Genomic DNA, 22,164 nt, shown 5'->3' on the forward strand with positions numbered 1-22,164 from the left:
CCCAAACTGCACTTTGTACTTTAATTTCCACATTCTATGTTAGCACATAAAGTTCTCTATGAAGAGATTTAAATCTATCTTCCAGGCCAAACATACACACCTGGAAATTTTCATTTGATTATGTATTAAAAAAACAACAAAACTTTAATCTGGTTCTTCACTTTGGAAGGTTGATTAGGCAATCATTTGTTACAGTGTAACTACTACAAAAATTGTAACCTATTTTATGTAAGGCAAATCTGACAAAGGCAAACATTTTTTTTTCCTGTGCTGGAGAATTAGTTCAAGGACTCTTTCAAGAACGGAATGATCAATTTACCTTGTGCTCCTGAAATCAATTAATTTGCATCACATTGAATTGTGACCATCACAAGTAGCAAGCTAAGGTTAAAGTCATCTAGGTAAGATGGGCAACATATAAGTCTAATAAAGACTGTAAACTTCCAACCATAAATTGTAACTGACTGTCGATGGAACCATAACTTGTAGCCAGAAAAAGCTAGAATGTGGTTAAAAGTCACTTCCATAGTACAGAAAGCAAAGAATGCAAAGCAGCTCTCTTTAAAAAGGCACCCTTCAAATGGGTTGAATTTTAATTTCCACAAATGCCAAGCCACTGTGGGATCATGGAAATTCAACTCTTCCACAGAATTTCATTTTTAGATGTCCTTGGTGTATAGCACACCACAGGGATTTGAGCCTTCATGCCATATGCATAAATTAAAAGCCATATCCTAAAAGAGCCTAATCAATTCATACTTCACTAAAATATACAGCAACCTTAAAATAGATTTTTAAAAACAGCATTAAGTCTCTGAACCAAGAAATGAAACGATTTTCCTTAAAGAAGCGATACATAAATATTTGTTTATTGCAGAAAGCGATAATTAATAATCTAGTCACATTTGAGAATATCTGCACAACAGTAAGCCTCAAGCGCCAGAAAACGCATTTGGAAATAACTGACATCTTTAATTTTACCACTGAAATTATATACCAGTCAGGCTGTTTTTCAAAGTAAGAAATGTAAAGCAGTTGGAAATATAAAAGTCACAGCTGCAGAAATAGGTTTTAAGAATGCTTCAGTTTCCTAACCGAGAAACTCAAAGCTCATTCATCAAAGCTGTAATGGCAACTGGTTGCAACTGACCTTTTTTTTTTTTTTTTGCATTTATATCCCACCCTTCTCTGAAGACTCAGGGCGGCTTACACTATGTCAAGCAATAGTCTTCATCCATTTGTATATTATATACAAAGTCAACTTATTGCCTGCTGTTACCTTATGCCTCCCACCGACCCATACGCTCACACAGAGAGGGTCTTCTCAGGGTGCCGTCCGCCAAGCAATGTCGGCTGGCGGCCCCCAGGGGAAGGGCCTTCTCTGTCGGAGCTCCTACTCTTTGGAACAAACTTCCCCCTGGTTTGCGCCAATTGCCTGACCTTCGGACCTTTCGCCGTGAGCTGAAAACGCATTTATTTATTCAAGCGGGACTGGCTTAAAAGTTTACTAAATTTTAATCGGGGTTATTTATGAATTTTAAGGGTTTTAAATTGATTGTTTTAAATTTCGGCCATTTATGAAATATGCTTGTTTTAAGTTTTTGTTTTAATTTGTATATTGTATTGTTTTATAATTCGGCTGTACACCGCCCTGAGTCCTTCGGGAGAAGGGCGGTATAAAAATCTAATAAAATAAATAAAATAAATAAATAAACAATCTGGATCCTCATTTTACCTACCTTATAAAGGATGGAAGGCTGAGTCAACCTTGGGCCTGGTGGGACTTGAACCTGCAGTAACTGCAAGCAGCTGTGTAAATAACAGACTGTCTTAGCAGTCTGAGCCACCAGAGGACCTCACTGTTAAGGGGGGAGGGGGGGAATGCATTCAGCTTCATCAGCTCTCTATTATTAAGGTACAAGATAATTATGCCAAAGCATTCTTTTAGGCAATTTTTTCAGATACTAATTTTGCAATCCGAGACAGATTTTGCACATAAAAAAATTGTGTCTCCAAACGCCGAGTCATCGCGGGATCATCTTCTGTCTAGGTGAAAATATATTCAAGAAGCCAAGCATGAAATGTTTCCTCTTCACAAAAAGTTTAGGAAGAGGCAAGAAACATTTCTTTCTTTCTTTTTAAATGATATGCTGTCTTTCAAAACTGAGTTCTCCTAGGATAGGGCACCATAAGTTAAAAACCTTATGTGTTTTTTAATTAAAAAAAAAATTAAAAATGCAATATACAATACAATCAGAGACAGATTAAAAGCTTTTATGAAACATATATATTTAAAATACTAATATGCTAAAAGGCTTAGGATAATAAAAAACGGTTTGCCTGATGCTGAAAGAATGATTTAAGTAGATGCTTAGTGTGCTAAGCGTAAAATAATGATAGTATTTTGAAATAAATATCCTGCTACTGAAAATCTGGTTTTTTCTTCAGGGTCTGAGCTATGGAATATGGCAGGCCCTTTTGAGGTATCTTTGGGGTGTAACCTTATGGATGTCTATTTTTTCTCATGAAAAAAGAGACTTCCATAATACTCTCAAGAGTATTAAAAAGAGTATTTTTAATACTCTTATACTAGCCAGTCATTATGGAATAAGGTGGCCTAAGGTATTGGAAAAATAAATACTACTACCCTATGTAGATAGTCCTCAATTTGTGACAACTGGGGCCGGAATTTGTCACTAAGCGAGGCATTTAAGTCATGCCCAATTTTCTGTCTTTTTTTTTTTTTTGCAGCTGTCATAAAGTGAATCACATAGTTGTTAAGCCAATCTGGCTTTCTCACCAACTTTGCTTTTCGTGAGCCAGCTAGGAAAGTTGCAAATGGCAATCACATGACCCAGGACACTGCAAACATCATAAATATATGCTAGTTGCCAAGCCCTCAAATTTTAATCATGTGACCGTGGGGGACACTGTGACAGTCGTAAGTGTGAGGACCGGTTGTAAATCACTTTAACTTCAAATGGTCACCAAGTCAGGGATTGTAAATTGAGGGCTACCTGTAGCACTGAAAGTTTGAAGCAGTGGAGGCTTTACAGAACTTAGTATGGTAGTATGAATATAGGACCACTTTCTACTACCTTTTGCTGCAGTGTTGTGCATGAGTGGAAGTTTCTAAACTGTCTACAAAGGCAGCCCCTCAAATAACACAATCTAAATGAAACATTTCTTAGGCTACGGGATACTGAAGCAAGTATGTACCCAAGCAGGGCTATAAGTAACTCTCAAGACTAGCTTGATCAAAGGCACTTCGTAACACTAAGGACTCTTGAGCCTTATAATGCCAGAGATAGATCAAAAAGCTAATTCACTCTTAATTAAATTATTCTACTACCTGAAGGCAAGCTGAAGTAAGAGTGCCTTATGCTGCTTCCAGAATACGGTCTGCCAAGTTCTCAAAGAAAGGGAATTCCATAAAAGCTTCCACTCCCTACATTCCTAATGAATGCAAATGTCATGCAGAGCAGTAAAAAGTGTGTTTACTCAGAAACAACGTTTATTCTGTTGTCTCCCATTATGCATTGAATTTGGAATTATAGCCACAATTGGGTTTTTTTTAAAGTATATCAAATTTCAACAACAAAAAAACATTTACATTCAAATCACACATTGAATTACATCATATATATATATATATATATATATATAGTGTGTGTGTGTGTGTGTGTATACACACTCTTTCTCTCTCCCTCCCTCCCTCCCTCTCCAGAAAACAAAATCCAAGTATTAAATGTCGATCCTATTCTGACAACAAGGTGATGACGCCCCAAATCCACTTTTGCCATCTTTGACTAATTTTTCCTGCTCTGTGACGATACCATGGATAAGTTATGGCTGACTTGGCAAAAACCTAGAAGGTGTAGCTAATGAAACCTTTCCAGCTTTTGCGCATAGCAAGTACAAAGATAAAAGCAAATAAAGAAATTCGGCAGAGCAGTTGCGTAAAAAGCACTAATATGCTTTGAACAGGATGTGAACAGAACGTGTCTCCACATGAGCCAGATAAATTGCCAAAGAATATGATACCTTAACATTTTTAATAAAAAAAAACACAACAACAACGAAGAGGTAAGGTAATGAAGAAAGAATATCTGAACAGAAATATAATATACAGACACAAGGGCAGTTGTTTTGGATGGCAAAAGGAGAGTTTTCATAAACATGTTACTGTTTTCCCCATAAAATAGAAAATTGCTCGTAAGGGGATACAAAGATATCAAACAGCAAGCATCTTAAATATTCTCTCCGACGTTTCCTCTTTTTGTCATCTGAAGTGCTGTGAACAGTTAACTAAAATGAAACATGATTTTCATATTATCTTCAATATAAGAGAAGCTAGTTTATTTAGGGAAAAGTGAGAAGATTTAAGCTACTTTAAGAGAAAAAACAGTTCTCAAGAGAAAAAAGGAGCCTAAATCAAAGAAGATTCTCATCTCCTGTTCCAACATACTTCTCTATGGAGCCCTTTGAAGTTTTTTTTTTTTAGAAGTAACAAAGGCTTGTATTGTGCCAGTGGCCTCTTTAATATAAGATAATGTATGACTAAATTTGCATCAGCTACAGCTTATTCAGATCTGCATGACATCTATACGGGGAGAAGCATTTTCCCCCAATTTCTCATTCGGTACAACAGTCCTCAACGTATGACCACAATGGAGCCCAAAATTTCTGTTGCTAAGTGAAACATTTGTTAAATGAGTTTTGCCCCATTTTACGACTTTTCTAGCCACACTTGTTAAGTGAATCACTGCAGTTGTTGAGTCAGTCACATGGTTGTTAAGTGAATCTGGTTTATCAGAAGGTCGCAAAAAGTGATCACATAATCCCAGGACACTGCAACTGTCATAAATATGAGTCACTTGCCAGGCACCTGAACTTTGGTCATGTGAGCATGGAGATACTGCAATGGTCATAAGTGTGAAAAATGGTCATAAGTCATTTTTTCAGTGCCATTGCAACTTTGAATGGTCACTAAATGAACTATTGTAAATTGAGGACTACCTATCTTCTCTTTCTCATCTTAATCAATCTCAAAAGATAACTGAGGATATAACTGGGCTGAGAAAGAGACTACTGTACAGGATTTGGAACTTTTTTTTCTGAACAAGAGAAATGTGTGCATGTGTGTAGCATAGTACAAGATTTTAAAAGTTACTTATGACTTTATATTTCACATTTCAGTTGCTTACACACACACAGAGAGAGAGAGAGAGAGAGAGAGAGAGAGCAAAATTCAAAACTGACAACGTAAAACAATTTCATAGGACAATGGGCTACAAAGCACTTACTATTCTCCACCAATGAATTCTAGTTTCTTTCCTGCCTGGGGCAGATGTATTCTTTGCATTCTTTGGTTAACCGTATTATTTGCTTGCCCATTCAATACACTACCAAAACAAACCAAAACAAAAAAAGAATGCCGGAACTATTTCCAAAATCTAATCTTTCAAACAGATTGTTCAAACGGATATCAACCTATTCTACTCATTTGATTTTATCACCGCCAAAAATACGCACAGCCTTCTTTATAAGCTGAGAAAAATGTAGGGAAAAGACGCCACTTGTGTGTGTGTGTGTGAGAGAGAGAGAGAGACAATTGCTGATAGGTATTATCAGCACACGCTGTTGCTTTCCTAATGAGCTGTAAGCAGTGTAGATGTCCTACTTTAATCCCTGTAGGGGAGATATTACAATAATTGAGCTTCCACCACCACTAGAGACATGTGCCACTGTTGCAAGGAAGCCAAAAGATAAAAATAATACCACAGCCAAGAGTCAGCTGCACAACTGAAGAGGTAATTTTCATATTACGTCTGGTAAATGGCTGTCTGTAAAAGGAGAGACATCTTTACCCAGGACTCTGACCTTGAGTTGGGGGGGGGGGAAATCCTTTTGAAAGAAAAGGTTCTATAAAGGAGGGGAAAAATAACAAGTCGTTATGCCAGGCTTGATGTTGACAGCCAATGCAGCCAGCTGGCACCCAATTCCAAGCTTTCTCTCCCAGGAAAAGATAAGGTCCAGGGTATTTTGTACTAGTGATGCTACTCCGCTTGTTTTTTGAAAAGAGAAATCCTTGCCAAAAGGACCCAATAGATCAAGGGTCTATTTGAAATAGATGATAAGAAGCTTCCTGAAGGTCCTTCGGTGGTATGGAATTTCAAATGAAATGCTTCTAGATTCTAAATCTCAACTTTTAATCCAAAGATTTTCAAACTGGGTCTGAATGAAACGTGTACAGTTTTGTACTGAAGAAGCTTCCTGGTTTAGTAGCTAAAGATTTTCAAGGAAGAAAATTAAGGAAGCCCAGTTGCCTTGAGAATTCCCATAGACATGGACATTTTTATTTTTATTTTTTGCATTTATATCCTGCCTTTCTCCAAAGACTCAGGGCGGCTTATACTATGTCAAGCAATAGTCTTCATCCGTTTGTATATTATATACAAAGTCAACTTATTGCCCCCAACAATCTGGGTCCTCATTTTACCTACTTTATAAAGGATGGAAGGCTGAGTCAACCTTGGGCCTGATGGGGCTTGAACCTGCAGTAATTGCAAGCAGCTGCTGTTAATAACAGACTGTCTTACCAGTCTGAGCCACAGAGGCCCTTTCTGAAAGACCCCTCCATAATACTGAACAAAACCCCATGAAGGACTAAGCATCCATTCCATCCATCCACCATTGGGCCTATTCAACACCAGTCGCTGTCTCTTTCAAACTGAGCATGCACCAAGACAAGCTCCAGGAACCTACTATAAACCATCCTGATATGTGGCCATCCAATCCACATTTCAAAATTTCAAACAAAACTGAACTCCTTGCTGTTTTAAGCAGACTAGCAGTTCAACCACCAAGACTACAAGTAGTCCTCGACTTGCAACCACAATTGAGCCCAATATTTCTGTTGCTAAGCAAGACAGTCGCTGAAAGTACATTGCTCCATTTTACGATCTTTCTTGCCACAAGTGTTTTTTTTTTGTTTACATTTATACCCCGCCCTTCTCCAAAGACTCAGGGCGGCTTACAGTGTATAAGGCAATAGTCTCATTCTATTTGTATATTTTTACAAAGTCAACTTATTGCCCCCCCAATAATCTGGGTCCTCATTTTACCTACTTTATAAAGGATGGAAGGCTGAGTCAACCTTGGGCCGGGCTTGAACCTGCAGTAATTGCAGGCTATTGTGTTCTAATAACAGGCTCTTAACAGCCTGAGCTATTCCGGCCCAATGTTAAGTTAATCACTGCAGTTAAGTTAGTAACAAGGTTGTTAGGTGAATCTGGCTCCCCCATTGACTTTGCTTGTCAAAAAGATTGCAAGAGGATCACGTGACCTTGGGATACTGCAACCATCATAAACATGAGTCAGTTGTCAAGCATCTGAATTTTGATCATGTGAGCATGGGTATACTGCAACAGTCATGTGAAAAAGGTCTTCTTCTTCTTTTTTTGTAAACTTTGAGTGGGCATTGTCGTAAGTCGAGGATATCTGTATTGGTCCTTCCATATCAACCTATTTCTACGTCTTTGGCTGTCAAGTTAAAGAAACATAACAGCCTTTTAAGTTATTTGCTCGTTATGATATTTCCTCTTAATCTGCCCAGATCTTTTAATAATTCCAAATATAGTTCAGTTTCCTGAACTCTTATTCTGGTAGCTCTCATCTGAATACTTCCCAGTTTTTCCATGTCTCCTTTCAGGGGTGGGTTGCTACCAGTTCGGATCGGGGTGAGCCGGTAGCGGTGGTGGCGGGAGGCTCTGCCCACCCACTCGGAAGCTTCTGCACATGCGCAGGAGCGTTGCGCGCATGCTCACGAGCAAACTGGTAGCGACGGGTTTTGAAACCCGCCCCTGTCTCCTTTAAAATACAATGCTTAGTATTTCAAGTGAGGTCTAACCAGTAGACAATACAATGGAACTATTACCTCCCGTGAGCTGAACACAATTCTATTATTAATGCGGCCCAAAGTATGCAGTGGCTTTTTAATTGCTGTATCACATTATTCAGCTAGTTTATTTATTTATTTATTTATTTATTTATTTATTTGATTTTTATACCGCCCTTCTCCCGAAGGACTCAGGGCGGTGTACAGGCAAAAATAAAACAGATAATACAATATACAATTTAAAATGCAAATTAAAAAACTTATTTTAAAATTAGCCTGAGAAGTTAAAATATAACATAAACTAAAAACCCCATTTAAATTAATTAATAAAAATTTAAAATTAATAAAATTCAATTCAAGCCAGCCCCGCGCGAATGAAAAGATGTGTCTTCAGTTCGCGACGGAATGTCCGAAGATCAGGTATTTGGCGTAAACCCGGGGGAAGCTCGTTCCAGAGTGTGGGAGCCCCCACAGAGAAGGCCCTTCCCCTGGGGGCCGCCAGCCGACATTGTTTGGCGGACGGCACCCTGAGAAGTCCCTCTCTGTGAGAGCATACGGGTCGGTGGGAGGCATGTGGTAACAGCAGGCGGTCCCGTAAGTACCCAGGCCCTAAGCCATGGAGCGCTTTAAAGGTCGTAACCAACACCTTAAAGTGCACTCGAAAGGCCACAGGTAGCCAGTGCAGTCTGCGCAGGAGTGGTGTTACGTGGGAGCTACGCGTAGCTCCCTCTATCACCCGCGCAGCTGCATTCTGGACTAACTGAAGCCTCCGAGTGCACTTCAAGGGGAGCCCCATGTAGAGAGCATTACAATAATCCAAGCGAGAGGTAACAAGCGCATGAGTGACCGTGCACAAGGCATCCCGATCAAGAAAGGGGCGCAACTGCCGAACCAGGCGAACCTGGTGGAAGGCCCTCCTGGAGACGGCCGTCAAATGATCTTCAAACGACAGCCGTTCATCCAGGAGGACACCTAAGTTGCGCACCCTATCCTTTGGGGCCAATAACTCGCCTTCAACAGTCAGCTGCGGCAGCAGCTGGCTGAATCGGGATGCCGGCATCCACAGCCACTCCGTCTTGGAGGGATTAAGCTTGAGCCTGTTTCTCCCCATCCAGACCCGTACGGCTTCCAAGCACCGGGACAGCACTTCAACAACTTCATTGGGGTGGCCCGGGGTGGAAAAGTACAGCTGGGTGTCATCAGCGTACTGCTGGTATCTCACCCCGAAGCCACTGATGATCTCACCCAACGGCTTCATGTAGATGTTGAACAGCAGGGGCGAGAGAATCGACCCCTGCGGCACCCCACAAGTGAGGCACCTCGCGGTCAACCTCTGCCCCCCTGTCAACACCGTCTGCGACCGGTCGGAGAGATAGGAGGAGAACCACCGATACACGGTGCCTCCCACTCCCAATCCCCCCAACCGGCGCAGCAAGATACCATGGTCGATGGCATCAAAGCCGCTGAGAGGTCTAATAGGACCAGGGCAGAGGAGTAGCCCCTGTCCCTGGCCCTCCAGAGATCATCCACCAATGCGACCAAAGCTGTCTCCGTGCTGTATCCAGGTCAAAAGCCGGACTGGAACGGGTCTAGATAGACGGCTTCATCCAGGTATTGGGGTAGCTGTCACGCCACAGCACTCTCTACAACCTTCGCAACGAAGCGAAGGTTGGAGACTGGACGATAATTACCCAAAATAGCTGGGTCCAGGGAGGGCTTCTTGAGGAGGGGTCTCACCACCGCCTCTTTCAAGGCGGCAGGGAAAACCCCTTCCAACAGAGAAGCGTTGATAATCCTCTGGAGCCAGCCTCGTGTCACCTCCTGAGTGGCCAGTACCAGCCAGGAAGGACACGGGTCCAGTAAACATGTTGTGGCGTGAAGCCTCCCCAACAACCTGTCCACATCCTCGGGAGCCACAGGGTCAAACTCATCCCAAACCGGCTCATTACACATCCACCACACCACAATGCCACTTTGCTCACATGTACAGATCTTATCCCAGAGGGATGCGATGATGAGATTTTGTCAATTGCTTTACTGAGGTCAAAGTACTGTACAACACATCCACTGCATTTCCTTTGGTCTGCAGAACTGTAACTGTTTACAAACAGAAAGTGTTCCGTGAAAAAAGCAGCCAATATGTAAACAGCTCTCAGAACACAGAAAGCTTTGAAATCTCTGCTTTGAACCAATTTCCAAGATAACTCAAGCAATACCGACTTGCACAAGGAACCACCGCTGGTGTTCTAACGCTGCAGCAATAGTGTTTCATGCTCCAAAACAAAGCCAGAACATGCAAGGAAATTTCGAAGTCTGAAAAAAGGTATAATTATTCCTGTTCAGAACTTTACGAGTGCTACTTTATAATCTTCTAAGGTTCATTTGAAATGGATTATGTCATTCATTATGCGAGGCCTATCACTACAGTATACTGCCCCCAGTTATTTTTAGCATGGTGCTTCACTAATTCTAGAAGCTACTGATACTTTAAACAGAGAATGAAAATGAATGCAACCATAGCAAAGCAAAACAAATCATGCTTAAAGCTTTTGAACCCTGTGCTAGTCAGTGCCCAGTGCACATTAAAGAGGAAAGCATAGTACAGCAACTAAGTAAAAAAAAAGATCTACTAAAAAAATCCCACAAATTTAAGTGTGTATCACATAAATCAAAGCATTTTGCTTGTTAAAATATTTTTAAATGCAAAAGCTTTCACACCGTTAAGGTGAAGACAAACACATAAGCTTCTGGTTTACCATATGTGGAAAACAGAGGAAGTAGGCTAACTGTACTATGCAAAATTAGTCTATTGCTGAAAAACAATTACTATTATTAGTTTAGCTAGATGAGAGGTAACTCCAGTCTGTATTTTTCCCACAAGCTTGGCAACCGAAAGCTATAAGGGTTATTAGGAAGAGCTTCAACCTGAGTCCATTCTCAGAAGATTCCTCCCCCACCCCAAAAAAAAAAAGTTAAAACCAGCTTCTTATCTCAAAGAGGGTACAGTACTTCATCTGCCTTCCTGGAAAGCACTGTTGCATAACTACTTCTGAATGTGTTAATAACCAAGGAAACTGTGAAGTAGCTTATTAAAAGTAAGACTGCAGACAGCCAACAGCAGTTTTTAAGGGAACAAATGATGGACTGGAGGTTAGATCTTCTTATCTACCAAGGAGGTCCAAAGATTTTAGAATGACATTGGGAAATTAATAAAAAAAATGGGGAATTGCTATTTTATTTTATTTTTTGCAATGGAACGCAAGAATATATTCATGTATCTGAAGTCACATTACAAGGCAATGTTGATTGTGCAGTAAATTCATAAAATATCCAGCAACATCCCTATCTTCTGGACAACTGATATCTTTGTTGAAAAATGTTAAAATAGAATCATGAGCTCCTCAGCTGCTGAACGTTATGACTTGAATCCAAAGAGCTGTTCGTCATCTACCTAGCATGCACTGCACGTCTACGGTTTCTCAACCGCATCCACTTCACTCTTTGACGACCCTCTGGGAAGTATTGATAAGGAACAGAAAGATGGGAGTCAGAATGAAAACTGCAACTCAGTTTCACAGGTTTAAGGTTACCCTTGCAAATCGATGAGGGGGACGCAGCCTAACAGGCAGAAATGACTGATTTGCATGCCGACAATTCCAAGTTCAGTTTGACTTTTCCACTTAGAACAATTGGTTAAACTATTTGATGGGATGAGAGGGTCTCACGGCATAGCATAGCGATGGTGATCCTCTGACATGCTATGCCGTTTTTGGTGACATGCCAGGCCTCTGGATCTTCTTCTGGATGTTGCACCAGAAGGTCTTGCTCTCATGCAGCCTCTAAGGCATCCAAAAATTGTGCAAGCATTCACACACGATTTTCTCAGATTCCATAGTCCCCACAAGACTAAAGGCCTCCTGAGCAAATTTCAGAGGGTCTGGAGAGGAGAGTGCAGAAGAGATTCTAGAGAGACCTCTTTTGGGAGGGGGTGGTACGTAAGAAATTTTCTGAATTTTTGACACACTGAGCCCAAAAAATCACTGATATAGTGACTAAGATGCTGGCTTAAAAACAGTATGCAAGTCCTTACTTAGGCATTAAAGCCAGCTAGATGATTTGAGGCCAGTCACTCTCTCTCAATTCATCCTACCTCACAGGACTGTTGTTGGGGGGGAATGGGAGGCAGGTACATTAGGTATGCATACTGCCTGGAGCTGACCAAAAATAAAAGGTAGGATAATAAATGCCTAAAAATTCAGCAGACAGTAGCAAATTAGAGAGACAAATTCTGAGCATTCGTATGACATATTGAGATAAGTTTGTCTAGATACTGGCTTAGCAGTTAACAAATGACACAGGCGGTTCCATTCCGAGTTTGTTTACGGTTTTTGTCTGAATTAGGAAGTGTGGTTTTCCAAGAATTGAGGCTAATTCGGTCTTGTCATTTCAAAGATAAAATGGGTCCTTCTGAAAAGTGAAAGTCTGCATCAATCAATCATTAATTATACTTCATTTCTATGTAATCTTACGCAGAGGCCATAAACTGCACTTGTACATCTCTGCAAATCAAACGATAGTTCAGTAATACATTCTTTTTCTTTCTGGATGTTTTATTTCTTGCAAATAACACAAGTGAGCAAAGCTTAAACAGATACTCCTATAATCTGTTGGCCTTTGCTCAGAAACTGCCAAGGACAAAAATAGGTTTTATGTGCTAAGTTACAGCTCAGCATTACAGCAAAGAGCCTATGCAAGTTATGACTGAACAAACTCCTGATGACAAAATAAGGAAGCTACAGATTTACCACTACAATGTTTAGCTCTCTCCCCTTTTAAGGAACATTAAAAACATTACAAAGAGAGATTTTTCTTTAAAAAAAACACAACCCAATTAGCTTATGATTCAACTGGTACCATAGCAATAATAATTTTTCAATTTATTACATACTATACACCAGAACTACCATAGAATTTCTTAGATAGTGGCAAACTGAGCTATAAAACTGAACGTTCTTTTTAAGCCTTGCTTCTGTCACAAACTTATTAGGACCTCACAAACATGCAATTTAAAGGGATATAGCTCAACTGTGATAAAGTACATGCTTCATGTACAGAATATATGTGATCCTGGCACAGCAGCTAAAACGTATTTAACAGAGAAGGCCTCAGGTTGGGGTCTTAAATAACCAATAAAGGGTTAGTGGGCTAAATTATCAGACACTAGGCTTGATTATTTAATTTTATAATTTATTTATTTATTTAACTGTATTTATTTATAACATTTATTGGCCGCCCATCTTATACCCTTCTAAGATTATTCCAGTTAGTTTACAGTAATAAAAATATACCGGTACCTACATTAAATCATAAATTAACATGATATCTCTTTGGCAAGAGGAAAGATCTGTGATAATCTTCAGGTATAGATTATTAGATGTGAGTTTAGATTCACAGTCTAACACTGGTGGAAATTTAATGATTCAAGTCCTAACCAAGGATCTAAGAATTATTAAGGTAGCATCTAAGAATATACACAATTCCAAGCAAGGTGAGGTTTTTCATTTTTGTTTTTTTTTAAATTAAGGTTCTCGGGTCTAATAAAGTCAGTGTTTCCAGATTTAAGTAACACTCAAGAGCTCCAATCACAATTGGGAATAACAATGGATTTCTTTTTCCATAAGCGTTCAAACCTCAGTCTGCAAGTCCTGCTATTTTGTAATTTTTTTCCAAATGTTTTCCCCTCAATCCTAGCTTTACCAGAAATAGCAGCATCAATGAACCAGACTTTCTTCTTTTCAATAATTGTTATATTATTATGGTCCATCACACAATCAGTCAGATGTTTAGACCGGATTTGGCATTTTTACCCACCTATAAAGTCCTTCCCAAAGATCTGGGATAAGGAGATGTTGTTTGATGATGTGAAAGGTATCATCACAGGATTAATTTATTCTGATCTCTTGATCATTTCAAATATTTTGCTTTCAGATCTCAGTGAATAAAACTTAAAGGATTTACTTAAACACGCATCTGATATCTGCAGTTGTTCTATCTGTGAGGTCCTTGGTGCTCTCTGAGCGTGATTATTTTTCTGCAGGCTTTTTTATTACCCAAATAAGTAACATCATCAGTGCTAGTTATATTTTACAGTTACATTATTTGTTCGTTCCTTATAAATCCCTGAAGTATAAATAATAAATACTTAAAACAATAAATACTTAAAACAAGCAGCATCTTAGAATCAAAAGGAAACTTTTTTTTTGGCAATATGGATTATCTTCTCTTATCTACGATATCTTGTTAAACATACATCTGTATTGACTCTTTTAATATTTTTTATTTCTTTTAGTACCTTTATAGATTTTATATATGTTCATTGTAATTGCTTTGCCCCTCATCTGGGTTATTCAAGGCAGCTAACAAAAATTTAAATACAAAAGAAAACCATAAAAATATATACACCTTCTGCTCTTCCAAAGGGAGAAAAAATGAAGACCAAGCTTCATTGCAGAGGGAGTAAATTCCATAGCCTAGAAGGGGGAGAAAGTCCTATCTCCTGTAACTCGAGAAAAATGAATTTCTGACAGCACTGGCTTCTTAACGTCTGGACAGGTTTAAGAAAATTCCTTAGATAACAATATTAAGTCCTGTGGTAAAGGACTTAGTTACTTACCTTCTAGGTGTTTTGTCCCCCTGTAATTGCTGCAAGGATCACAGCCATGCATTCAATATTCTTAGCAATATACTGATTAGCTTTGAGCTGTTCAATGCATAAAGCTTTTCCTTTCTCCTGGTATAGCAAATAAAGGGAGATCTCGGAAGAGTCCAGAGACGGTGCTGTTTCATTGCCACAGCAAGTCCTCAGCCAGACAGAAGACGCAGGCAGCAAAATTGCCATGATAGAAAAATGGGAATGATTTGAGTAGCTATTCATTGCACAATTGTGCCCTTCAGATGTTTTGGACCATTGCTATTTTGCCACTGATCAAACAATATAAAGGATAGAAGCTTAAATCCAAAAAGACATTAGAAAGCACAATATTGCTTGCTCCTGACCTATATTATAGCGTATACTGTAATTACTGCTAATGTTACAACAAGGCTTCTACATTAACTGACTATATATTATGTTATTAAGCAATCTAATAGCTGAAGTTTTTCAGCGATAATTAAATTAAATACAATAAAAGGAAGAAAAATTGTTGAAACAGAATAGATCAAATTAAAAGTTGCCAACAGGACACAGCAAAGCCAGAAGTAAAAATACCAGCACAGCAAGTTATGCAAAGTACCCAAAACAATTCTACTTTCTAAAATACCTGTAACCAAAACATCACAACACAATACACAATACAGATGAGTCTTGCTATAGAACTATCCATTTGCTTCAAATAATGAGCCTAGGATTTACATACTTAATTCAATTTAATCTGTAACAATTAAAATCAAACACTGATCATGCATACTTCCATTTTGTATTCATTAGAACAGCCTTATCAAGAATATTTAATTTTGTTTCACTATATGTTATACCACTAACGGGTCCTTGGTGCTCTCTGAGCTTGGTTGTTTTGTTGCAGATTTATTATTGTATCTTCCATATATCTAGCAGGTCATATATTCCCTATGGAGAATACAGTAATCAAATTCCCAAGATGGCAATGAGATGGCTCCCCCTCCAATATCAAACAACCAAGAGGAGACTCTCAAATACAGGCAGCCCTCGACTTACAGTTCATTTAGCGACCATTCAAAGTTACAACTGCACTGAAAAAAGTGCCTTATGACTAGTTTTCAAACCTATGACTGTTATAGCATCCCAATGGTCATGTGATCAAACATCAGACACTTGACAACTGACTCATATTTATGACGATTGCAGTGCCCTGGGGCCACCTTCTGACAAGCAAAGTCAATGGGGAAGTCAGATTCACTTAACAACTGTGTTACTATACTAAGTTACTAACTGATTCACTTAACAATTGTGGCAAGAAAAGTTGAAAGAAAAATGGGGCAAAATTCTCTTAACGAATTTCTCACTTAGCAACAGAAACTTTGGGCTCAATCATGGTTGTAACTCAAGGACCACCTGTATATGGCGAAGAACATTCATAGACAACTTAAAGTCTTTAAATATCATAAGAAGATGCTGATATACTCGCCCAAAACCGAAAATACTGGAGATCCCTTGCTGCCAAATAGGTTACATAGCATGGGATGAACTAATGCTAAAATCTTCCATATATGTTATTTGCACTTAAATTCTATAAGCTTGGTATCACAGGAAGGTTATGATTCTGGATGTAAATTAAAAGGGAATACCCATTTTAGACAACTGGGTAAAGATGGTGGGAACTGCGACTGCTTTCCATTTTCATTTCCACTCCTTTCTCTTAATCTATTAGGCTGAGGATCTGTAGAAAACAACTCTTAGCTTTTTCATATGTGTGGCAGTTAGAATACGTAAATGTTTAAGTTACAATAATGTAACACATAGATGTCAACTTTTTAAGTATTAAATATGACATTTCAACATTGATGAGCATCTTTATGTAAAGCATGCTGCTGCCAAAGACAAGCTCACGCACCATTTTGCTAGGATAGGTGATGAAAAAATAGCTTAAATAGCCTATATTTAAATATGGGCTTGGAAGGTGATGCTTCCAAAATTAGAGGGAATGTCCAAATGTTCTGAAGACCGCTGATGCCCAGCTTTACAGCTGAACGCTGATTTATTTTCAGATTAAACCAACACGTCACTTTCTATGTAAAGTAAAACCCTCTTTTTAGAACACAACAAATTAACTTGTCCTGGGCTATTTATAACTTCTCCTTCCCTCGAATTTTTGCCACTATTTTATCAAACCTTGTTTTAACCTTTCAATTTTACTGTTTTTGTTACTTCTATGTTTGGCTCAATATAACAAACGCGATGAACATGGTTGATATAGTTTGTTTTAAAATATTAACTTAAAAGATTTAATAATGTTAACCTAAAAGATACAATACTTTATATCTCGTGTACTTGCCATATAGAGTACTTTCAGGAACCATACTTATGAGTCACTGACACAGGAGACTTTACATCAGCCAAATTCAGGCAATTCAAATCTGCTAAGCCTATTTTGAAAGTTTCCACAAAACCCAACTTCTACAAGTTTTTTTCTTCCAACTATTTTCGTTTGGATATTTTTTTTAAAAAAAATGCCTATGTTTAGTTACAGGTAATCCATATTATTAGTTAAAAATATAGCCCACTTAGCCTAAATGGATACTTAATTCTTGCAACAACCTGGGGAGAAAACTGTTGACAGCAAAAAGGGGATTAATCAGCAGTATGTGCCAATGCATAAACAACTGTGAAATGATGCACGTTATTCACTCCTACCAATTACTAGTATAATTATATTAAGAACATAAATTGGTGTGTACAGTACCTAGTCAGACTACTTGTTTGAGTAGCCATTACTATCAGCCAGTGAAGGGTGCCATCACCTGCTACTTAATCCTTTTAACTAAAGATGTCAAGAACTCAGTTTAAGAGCTTGTTTATGCTAAGTAGGTAAACTGTTGAGACAAAGGCAGACATATCCAGCCATTCACTCAAGATGGTAGTTTGATCAGCCAAAACAGATACTACCTACTCCTCTAACTCATTTTCTTTTTAAATACAGCACTTCTCCTGACTCAAAAAACTTCCATTTGAAAGAAGGAAAAAACTCACCTAACACAATTCTCCTATGGATGTAACAAAACTGACAAAATTACCCAAATCTTCCACTTGCCTCATGACCAGACCTGTAAATTCAACACAATTTCCAAATGCGGATAAGGCTAGACCAAATTTCAGATACGGAAATAAAGTCACCCATACATCCTCTTGCAACATTTTTCCCAGAGAAGCCACAACATTCCAAACACATATATGTGGGCCTTTACCATCCTTGCTTGTTTTCATACTGCACTAAAGCTTGTAACCACGTGAAAATTCCACACAGTACTAAGCAGGGTCTGCGGCCCTTTATAGACCCACATTAGCAAAAACAGCAGCATCCACTTACACGAAGCTTAAAATATAAAAATATAATCATTTGGAGCGGAAACAACAGTACTGTATGAGCAAGCACGATGGACGTTTTATCCTTTCTTTCTTTAAAGCCAAGCCTGTCAACGCCAGTAAACCAGCAAAACAATTTCTAAGTGGGATATAATACATAAATAACACAGTCAAGGGAAAAGATGTTACACTTGAAGACTAGTACCATCACAAAAGGAATACAAGAACTTATCTATCCGTGGCCTTACCTGCTAGGTCATGATGAATTAGGTCTGCAAAATTGGGGTCATCACCCCACCAGAAGATCCATAGTTCTCTGCGCCCAGGCCTTTGGTCTCGTCGCCATACACTCAAGACGTCGGCCTTCAGGCAACGACTGTAGCTGCTTAAGATGGGATCTTCTTCCGTTACAGGGAAAAGAATCGGAGCAGACATTGGGCCCTGCCATATGTATCGTTTCCATTTAATTCCAGTTAAATCAGCCTGAAAGAAAAATCAAACAGGTATTAACAGTAGAAAGAACCGGATGTTCTCTTTTAAAGTTCCAAACTTTAATGATATGCAGAGCTCTCTAGTGATTTCGAGCAAACTTTTTTTTTCTCATTCTTGTGAAGAACCGCATATGACACTTCAGAAATTACAAAATAATTGTCTTGCGGGTGATAAACATTTGAAGCCATAGCAACTTCGTTTAGTCAATCTGTGCTCCATAAAGTCAGTGGCAGCAGTGTTGTTACTCAAACACAGTAAAATTCCATTCTAGGATGTTAAAAAAAATGTTTTCAATAATGCCAGGGCACATTCCAGATATTTTGGACTTTACTTCTCATGTCACCCAGTCAGCATGTCTAATGATAAAGTATTGAGAGAGCTGAGTCAAAACATCTAAAAGGTTACGCTGAATGGCTGGCTCTCATTTGGTTGTATCTACTGATTATCCCCATATAAAGAACCTGCACAGAGACAGAGAGAGAGAAAGAGAGAGAGGAAAGCCTGCCCATTTGTCAGAAATGCAAACACACCTCAGCCATAAGCCCCTCATTAGCAAAGTTATTTAGTACTTGAGACATAATTAAACAGAACCAAACCGGCTTTAAATACATGAATTCCAATAAAAGCATTAACTGCTACCATTTCTACCAGAGAGGAATGGAGAGGGGAAAGATAGCAAAATAAACCAAGACATTTTTGAAGCATAATTCAAAAGAACTTTTTAAGGAAATCTTCCATCTCTTCCTTCCAGCTATGAAATACCACCACACTGCTCCCTCACAAATGGGATCTACAAATTATCACAGAAATTGCCTGGGCTCAACTTCAACTATCTTTCATGCTCTATTCAATATATTACTTCTCTTTCAGCAGAAAATATAGATTTTTTTTGTTCCTTTAATCTCAGCAAGGAAAATCCTGCTCGCTCCTTAGAGTGACAGAATTTGCAACAGTTGGTGCATTTGAAAGGGGGGGGGTGTATTTGTGAGTAGGATAGTGACAATTCTGAGAATGGGCCGGCCAGCCTAGCCCGTGTTCTTGCTGATATATTCCAGCTTCTTGAATTCCTTGCACCAGCCATCCAAAGCAATTCACCTACTTTTAGCAACCAGTCGAAGCTGCTACCAATCGGCATTTAAAAATTTAAAAAAACCTCCAGAAACAGGTCAAAGCACTGGCTAGGAAACTCAACTGGATTTCACCAAAGGAAGAAGGAAAATAATGTTATAAAAGAGCATGTTTGCCTTCATCCATCTTTTTTTTTTAAAAAAAACCCAAACTGGAGCCTACAAATAACAAAGCCCCTCCCCCAGAGGCACTTTATCTCCAATCTGAGTAGGGTTCTACTATTAGGGGAGTTGGGGTGAAGGCAGAAAAGTTAGCTTGAGAGGGAAAAAGAGGGGGGGGGAGAGGCATGCCTTGGGTTAGCACTAGACAGAATGAAAATGAGCCGAGATAAAATAAACACAAGAAATCAAGTTGCTAGTGCCATCACCTACAACAACCACAAGAACAACAACAAAAAAAGGAGGCCGGAGAGAGAAAACGAAAGTTTGGGGGTGGGTGGGAATCAAGGTGATAAACAAAGGACTGGAGGAAGAAAGCACTGGGAGAGAAGAGTGCGAAAGAGACTTGTAAGCAAATCGCCTTGCCAGAAGGAAAGAGGAGGAGGGGGGGAGCACAGGGAGAATTGGGCGACTCCTGGCTAAGGCCTACTCCAGAGGACTCCTCCAAGCAGAATGCTAAAAATGGCTGCTTTGCTTCCTTCCATTCCTCTCTCCCCCCACCTTCTTTTCCTCCTCTTTGCTGGCGATCTCATCTCTCTCTCGCCCTCCCCCCCCTCCTCTTTCCCTTGCACGGTTTATCTCTTGCGATCTGCCCTTCAACGCCTCTCCACCACCACCCCCTACTTCCACCCTCCCCCAAAACCCCCAAGAAACACACACATACACACAAAGTAGCCACTCACCAGACAGAAAAGGTTGGAATGGCAATCTTCCAGGCTGGCCCCGTTCGGCACGAAGCAGGAACTCATCCTCACAGCCACAACCCGCACGCCATTATCCCACAAGCCTCCGACAAGAAAGAAAAGGCAAGAGACAGGAGCGAGAGAGCGACACACACCACCACACCACACCAGACTGAGAAGGAGGGAGACACAATCAAAGGGAGGGAGGGAGGGAGGGATGGGGCGGTGTGATGATGGGGGGGGGGAGAGAGGACAGAACGGGCCTATTCCTTTTCTAAAACACACACACGCACTGCAGGGAGAGAAAGAGAAAAGGTGACGGGGCTGCCCGGAGCAGGAAGAAATAAGCTAACCCTAGGGAAAGAAGGGCTTTTTCCCAAACGAAAGAAAAGAAATTTCAACGCCTCCCGGCCAGGAAAAGGTCTAAAGATTAAATCCGCGGAAAGAGGGAAGGAGAAGGCCGGCGAAGGTGGCGTTGCCGGGGTGTGTGGAGGGGGGGGAGATAGTGAATGCAAAAGGGCTGGCAAAAGGCGAGAGATTTACGATCTTCAGCCAGCCAGCAAGCGAAAGAGAGGAGGGGAAAGGAGGAGGAGGAGGAGGAGGAGGAGAAGGGCGGGTGTGAAGTAATCCAGGAATCGAGCCCGCTGCTCCCTTTAGCGCCTCGTTTTTTCTCCCGTCACCCTGGATTTGCAAGAAAGACACACGGCCGCACGCGAAAAAAGGAGAGAAAAGAACAGCAGCGGCGGCGGCGGGGTGAAAAGCAAGGCGAGCCGAAAGGCCAAGAGGGCCGAGGCTCTCTCCGCGGTTCTTCTCCGAACTGCTTTCGGGCCTCCCGGTTCGGACGATCGGGGGAGCCCCGGCAAGGAGAAGGGAACTTCCACTTTGGAGTCGGCCCCCGTCGCGACTTCTTTGGCAAGCCCCGGTTTTCCCTTCGGCTTCCTAAGGGGGGGGGAAGAGTTTTGTTTTGTTTTTTAGGACGGTTGACACCGAATCCCGGTTTTTCGTTTTTCCTCCTCCACCGCTTTTTTTTTAATAAGGAGCCGCCTCGAAAATCTTCCGACTTCCCATGGAAGCGAAATCCACGGCTGGGTGTTTGGTTTTCCAATCCGGGTGAAAGGAATCTGCCGTTTTTCTTTTTGCAAATAGTGGAGTCGGGAGAGGAACTCCCCCCTTAAAAAAAGTCAGTTTCGAAAATGATGATAATAAATGATGATAAGAGGCCGAGACGCTTTTCCAAAAATCACAATTCTCCGATTCTCCTGCGATTTTTGTTTTTAACCAAAATTCAAGCTTCAATGAAAATAACACAATCGGGGGTGGATTCCTTGCTTTCTTCTCCCCCCCGCCAAAAAAAATAATCTTCCAAAAAGAGGAGAAACCAACCAAATTTAGTTTCCTCGTCCTCCGAAAGGCCAAATGCCTGCCCCCCCCCCCACTCAGCACTTCCCCAAAAATAACTTTTGGAAAGTGAAGATTTTTCCCAGATAGGAAGCCACTAATTCAGCTCCCCTTGATTTCCTTTTCTGCAAACAAGAGGCCAAGAAACTTCCTTTTTTAAAAAAAAAAAGAAACGCCGAAAGGGAGAAAAAAGGTGGATCTTCTTCCAAAACGATCGAAGTAATCGCGAAGGGTCCTCGATTCAGGCTATTTTCCGCGCAAGGAATTCTTTGCAGGAGTTGCTGCCCCCGAGATGGGAGAAGTGGGGAGAAATTAGCTTTTTTTTTTCTTCCTCCCCCTCTCCCAAGT

General features: G+C 40.2%; 1 protein-coding gene across 3 annotated transcripts in view; it reads right to left on the bottom strand.

Annotated features, from left to right (window-relative positions):
- MED13 (mediator complex subunit 13) overlaps positions 1-20,744 on the bottom strand; it is a 167,757-nt gene extending 147,013 nt beyond the window's left edge. For 2 of the 3 annotated variants that reach the window (XM_058164114.1, XM_058164116.1), the window contains exons 1-2: positions 20,419-20,615; positions 18,206-18,440 (exon numbers count right to left, since the gene is read on the bottom strand). In XM_058164114.1, coding sequence (XP_058020097.1) covers positions 18,206-18,440; positions 20,419-20,484 — 301 coding nt within the window. In that variant the 5' untranslated portion in view covers positions 20,485-20,615. Of the gene's footprint in view, positions 1-18,205; positions 18,441-20,418 lie in introns of all 3 variants that reach the window. The other variant, XM_058164115.1, reaches the window with a different exon arrangement.
- Between the last annotated feature and the right edge of the window lie 1,420 nt (positions 20,745-22,164).

Source organism: Ahaetulla prasina, chromosome 1, assembly GCF_028640845.1.
Source record: "Ahaetulla prasina isolate Xishuangbanna chromosome 1, ASM2864084v1, whole genome shotgun sequence".
NCBI classification, from domain to species: domain Eukaryota; kingdom Metazoa; phylum Chordata; class Lepidosauria; order Squamata; family Colubridae; genus Ahaetulla; species Ahaetulla prasina.